At 27.3% G+C, this 6,000-nt stretch overlaps 1 protein-coding gene across 2 annotated transcripts in view; it reads right to left on the bottom strand.

The window, feature by feature from the left end:
- Nucleotides 1-2,313: 2,313 nt before the first annotated feature.
- The window catches only part of LOC122270427 (uncharacterized), a 48,484-nt gene continuing 44,797 nt past the window's right edge, over nucleotides 2,314-6,000 (bottom strand). For both annotated transcript variants that reach the window (XM_087167697.1, XM_087167698.1), the window contains exons 6-8: nucleotides 4,648-4,868; nucleotides 3,853-3,996; nucleotides 2,314-2,632 (exon numbers count right to left, since the gene is read on the bottom strand). In XM_087167697.1, coding sequence (XP_087023823.1) covers nucleotides 2,623-2,632; nucleotides 3,853-3,996; nucleotides 4,648-4,868 — 375 coding nt within the window. In that variant the 3' untranslated portion in view covers nucleotides 2,314-2,622. The remainder of the gene's footprint in view (nucleotides 2,633-3,852; nucleotides 3,997-4,647; nucleotides 4,869-6,000) is intronic.

Below are 6,000 nucleotides of genomic sequence, written 5' to 3'. Positions count from 1 at the left end.
CATCTTTTTCTCTCAGCTATTGTGATTTTCTAGTTATGTTTCTTTATTTTTCCATTCTTTTCTTAGCAGCTTTACGTTTTATATTTCAAACCAATTTTCTTCTCTTTTACGTCTGACAAGAAAAAAACAGATTGTTATTTCCGATTTGCATTTTTCCAATCAATTAATATCTCCGCAGTTTCTAGGGGTCAGTGGGGACCCTTCAGTTTCTAGGGATTATTTATTAAATAAAATACGCCTTTATAATTTAAGACAATATGCAGAAAAATTTTGCAATTTTGTAATGATACCTCAGAGCATGACATAAGAACCATTTATTCCTTTAAATTTACTTTACTGTTCCGTATTTTTCACGAAAGGTGTAATAATAAGAACTATTATTTTAAGAACCAGAATTTCCGGAAAATCGTTATCAAATAAGCGGAAAAATTAACAAATGAACAGTTTAAATAATTTTGATTTTATTAAGCAGAATTATGGTTCTTTTTTAACCAGAAATGACATTGCCATACGGTACGTTAATTTTACCAGAATTTTTTTCTCCGTGTGCTGGCCCTTTGTTGTAGCATTCAAAAACATCTTAACGATATATGTTTCAAAGGTTGATTCCAACTCTTTATTCATAAAGCTACTTATTTAATTTTGAATTTAATTAAATTATTCGAATTTTACAAAAACTAAACTTAAACCTTATGAAATGTTAGTTGTGAGTAAGATATTGTTTCCGCGACTTTTGTGGTTAAGTCTTTAAGTCTATACCACCAAAAGTCTTTATGTTTAAATTTTTTCAGCAAAATTGCACTGTTTTGAATCGTAAAATAAAGTAACTTTTTCTCTTATTTAAGTTTAAATTTATTTCTAAATTATAAAGTAAATTAAAGCTACTTATTAATTAGGCCTATTATTTTTAAATGATTTACTTGTATTAATTTGTGTAATATTTTTTTTAATGTTTGATTTAATACGAGTTTACTTTATAGGTTTTTAATTTTTATAGGTTTTTAATTTAACAATTTAAATTAATATATTAAATCGGGCCATGATTCTGGTTCAGTAAAAAGAAATATTATTTCTGAAAATAAAACTTTTAAACTGATTTTTTAATGTTAATTTTTGAGAAATTAGAAAAGCAGCAAATTTTTGGGGCCTTAAGGTGTTTGTGTTGAAAAACATTTCTCAAATGTACGAGTACGTTAGCTAAACGTGTTATTTGCAAACGTTGTTTTCTAGCATATACATATCATTAAGTTGATAATCTCTTATAAAAGCTAATTAGCTTTGTAAGTACTTTAACTTTGTTTTAAGTGATAAAAATATGGTTCTATTTCTTTGTGATAAATTTCTTTTATTATACTAAGCGTTTCGGTATAAAAACATATCATTACTTTATTGATTATGTTGTATAACAGCTGCCTGTATTTAAAATCATTAAGTAATAATTGTGTTACATTGTGTGTTGTTTTAAGTGAATAAAGTCTGAATTTTGTTCAAGGTTTCTGTTTCATTGTCTGCGTATAAAACTTATAAGCAACACATCGTACGCGTCATTTAACAGAACTGACAATGAAAGTGAAAATACTGCCGGGAGTAATACTTAATAAATTATGTTAGTAGGTACTACTGGTATTGTGGTAATTAGTAATAAAATTCCGTGTTAATAAGTTTATTATTAAGTTAAAGAAATATATCGAAAGTGTCACTCAATGGAACAGAAATGGAACTCAATGGAACTATAAATACTGCCGAGAAAAATGTTTAATTGTGTTAGGAGGCATTACTGGCAGTGTAATAATAAGTAATAAGTACCGTAGTGATAAGTGAAAACTTTCAAGAAAGATGTCGAAAGTGTCACTCAATGGAGCTATAAATACTGCCGAGAAAAATATTTAATTAACAATGTTATTAGGCATTACTGGTAGTGAAATAATAAGTACCGTGGTAATAAGTTAAACCTTTTAAGATATATATCTCAAATGTTGCTCAATGGAACTGAAAATACTGTCGGGGGGGGGGATAATTGATTGTGTTAGCAGGCACTAATGGTATTGTGGTGATAAGTTATAAGTAACGAGATAATAAGTATCTAATAGATACTCTGTTAATAAATTAAGAATCACTGGCATCCTATAGTATGATAATTTCGACTCCAGGAAGCGGAACCTTTATAAAATATGTAAAAAGTTCCTGAGATTTTAATTTTAAACCTTTAATTATGAATAATAATTATAATGACAAAAACTTAATTTAATACTTGCAGATAATATTATTAAAATAGATTATTGAGATATATTTTAGAGAAAGGATAAATAAATAACCTTTGAATCGTTTTATTAATTTTATATTTATGACAAGCAGGAATAATGTCTTCCATGTTTATGAATATCATGGGATTTTTTTTTTGTCTGATTAAAATGTTTCAAGAATGATCAAAAAGTCAACCAGACAAATCAATTTTTACATTAGAGAACGACACACTATGTACAAAACATATGGAATAAAAACGTTAAAATAAATTGAATATAAAAGTCCTCTTAAAACAATATAGACAAGCGTGTTAGTATTCATAAACAAAATTTTGGTGTCTTTTTTTACGGATGTTTTTGATCGGCTCGTTCCGCTGATTCACTCCAATCTGTAAAAGAAATGTAAATAAAATAATGCACATTAAATATTCTAGGAATTATCTTACATAAAATAGTGTGTGTGCTACTGATAAATGGTTATCAGTATGTGGATATGACGAAATGCACTAAATAATATTAAATTTCGGGTACGTACTGCAACATTCAGTTTGAAGCAGTTACGTTAATATAACTAAATGTTGAAAAATAAATAAGTACAATTCAAAAATAGGACATTTTAAACAAAATCATACATTTTCTAATAAATAAATCATATTTTTGTTGATGAAATGAAATATGTTACATGAAATACAGAAATACGATCTAGCAAAAATAGAATTTTTTTTATACAAAATCACATATTTTGTTATAAATAAATCATATTTCTTCGTAAAATAAATAAGTACACTTCAAAAATAAGACATTTTAAACAAATTCATATATTTTGTTATACATAAATCATATTTTTGCAGATTTCGTTACATGAAATACAAAAAGTATGATCCAGCAAAAATAGAATTTTTTTATACAAAATCATATATTTTGTTATAAATAAAGCATATTTCATTGTAAAATAAATATGCACAGTTCAAAAATAAAACATTTTAAACAAAATCATATATTTTGTTAAAAATAAATCATATTTTTGTAGATTTCGTTACTTGAAATACAAAAATTATGATCCAGCAAAAATTGAATTTTTTTACACAAAATCATATATTTTGCTATAAATAAATCATATTTCGTTGTATTTCATCATATGAAATGCAAAAAAATACGATCTAGCAAAAATAGTACATTTTATACAAAATCATGTATTTTGTAAAAAATAAATCATATTTTTTCGTATTTCGTAATAATAACAAAAAATTACAAAAAAATACGGTTGGTTAAAAATAGTATATTTTATGCAAAATCAAATATTTTGTAATAAATAAATCATACTTCTTTTATTTCATCACATGAAATACAAAAGAAAATGTGATCTAGCAAAAATAGTACTTTTTACACAAAATCATATATTTTGTATAAAAAGTACTATTCTTACTAGATCGTATTTTTGCATCGAAGAGCTGTTTTTACTAGCTCGGCTGCAATAAACGATATTCCATGGAATCAAGCATTGAAGGTGACCCTGTTGTTATTCAACGCTAAGCTCTATAACTGATGACGGTCAATGCAGGGAACAATATTTAAAATACAAGAAACACAAAAGAAAATTACAACTCACTTAAATTGAATATCATCCTTAGTTAGAGCGATTCCCATCTGGGCAAATTTAAGTCGAATTACAACATCTGTAAAGGGCATTCTCGAGGCATTCGATATGAATATCAGGAAGGTTTTAAATTCAGAAAATGTGAGACCCTTATACCTGCAAACAATATTAGATTCCTGTAAAAATACTCATGAGAATCATGGAATCAAAGTTGTGATAAGTGTTGCTAGCCATTGCGCCTAGGGAGAAAATTATTTAAAATTTGATGTAACCTCATTATACTTTCTAATAAAATTGTTCATCGTTTTTTTATCGTACCAGTGAAACAAAAACTCTATATTTTAGAAGTTCCAAACTGAAATAAAAGCGTTTATAAATCTTCCATAAAAAATCAAATCAACAACTTCTGTGTTAATAATGAAAATGGCACAAAATGTCAATATAAAATAAAGTTAAAGTTTTGGAAAATGAAGCGCGTTTATCATGTAATTTCTAAAGATTTAAAAAAATTAATGGCTACATTGGTTAGGTTCGTAACCAATGAAAACTTTGGCACGAAGACTGCGAATCATTTTTAAAGTTCAATAATTTCCATCCATGTGGAAAAAATTGTTCCAATTAGGCTATGATTTAAAAAATAATAATAGTTTTCTGAATATTTAAAGTATTTGAGTTTAAAATTAAATTCTCTTCAAGTTTTAAGTTTTTTTATCGTGTCTTTTTTTCGGCCTTTTTGTTTTTTCTTATTCCTTATTATCCTGACATTTATTATCACGTGGTCAGGGAATTAATGACAAAGAAACTTACCTGGTTCCCCCTGCAGCATAGAAGCAAAACCCTGTTTGAATCAAGGTGAGGTTCATATAATCTAAAATTCCCACCATTTCTAACCATTTATCTGCATCCGCTAATATTATTCGATTCTTGTTCAATTCATCACTCTTTGTAAATTCATGGAACATGTCCTTCAGATCTTCATTCCAGGTTTCTTCTAAGGTAACCCCTTTTTCCTTGTCTCGCAGATCACCCTACATCAATAACATAAAAATAATTCATTCAAACATTCAGCAATTTTTCCGCAGACTCACAGCAGCTATGGCAGTTGGGAACATTAAGAGGTGAAATGTAAATAGAACGCACACGTCACAATAATTTTTCTTCTCGTTATGAGACCACGTCATTGGAGGGCGAAACAAGAGAGAAATTTTCTACCTTCCGTTTCTCATTGTTATTTCAATAGAAGAAAATCAATGCAGGAATTTCAAAGTCAGCATTCAAAGTTACAATATGGTGGTTTACCGTGCAGCATTTGGTTGCACGCTATAAATTTGTTAAAGGAGAACCTTATATATTTCATAAGTATAATCACTTTTGGAATTTCAATTGTTTTACCAACTATATAAAGGATCTTTTAGCTTATACTTCTTTTCCTTAATCATCATATGAATCCCAATTATTCTATTTTATTCATTCTAGAATCATAATTTATTCTTTTAAAGCCATCGTATTAGCAAATATAAACGAATAAAAACACAACTTAACCATAAAATAATAATTATATAGAATTATCAATTATAAAAACATAATTTTTTTAAATTTTAGTGACAAAATATAGATGGTGAAATTTTGGCGTTTATTTACTTACCTTCTTCGTTTATTTATGTTGTATTTACTTGTACTCTATGCCATTAAAATAATAAATATTTTAATATTTTTTTGAATATCAGGAACTTGCATTGAATTAATTTAGTTTATAAAATACATTTGAGAAGATTATTAAAAATTATTCGATAAATAAGGCAAAGTGTTTTAGCACTTAACTAAAAGTTCTTTGATAAAATCTTCAGAATTTTTTTTTTACATTGAAACCGACTGCTCTTTTGAAATTGCAATAATACATGAAAAGAGAATACAATCGGTTGCCCATTTTTTTGGTATGCAAATCGCACCATATTCGTCACAAACTTAAAAGAAAAAAGCCATCAATAACAAAATTTACACAGTTTTAATGAACAAATAAGGAGAAAAAATGGTCCCATATGATAAAGAAGAAAATGCTCTTTCATCAAGGCTTGACATCTGGCTGCAAATAGACCATTACGAAAGTAAAACGGCATGAACTGAGCTCTGATTTGCCATCCCATCCACTGTAATCTCCAG

The sequence above is a fragment of the Parasteatoda tepidariorum genome, chromosome 1, assembly GCF_982258835.1.
Source record: "Parasteatoda tepidariorum strain Cologne lab strain chromosome 1, Ptep-v5.0, whole genome shotgun sequence".
NCBI lineage: Eukaryota > Metazoa > Arthropoda > Arachnida > Araneae > Theridiidae > Parasteatoda > Parasteatoda tepidariorum.
This window is presented reverse-complemented; position numbering and strand designations above follow the sequence as displayed.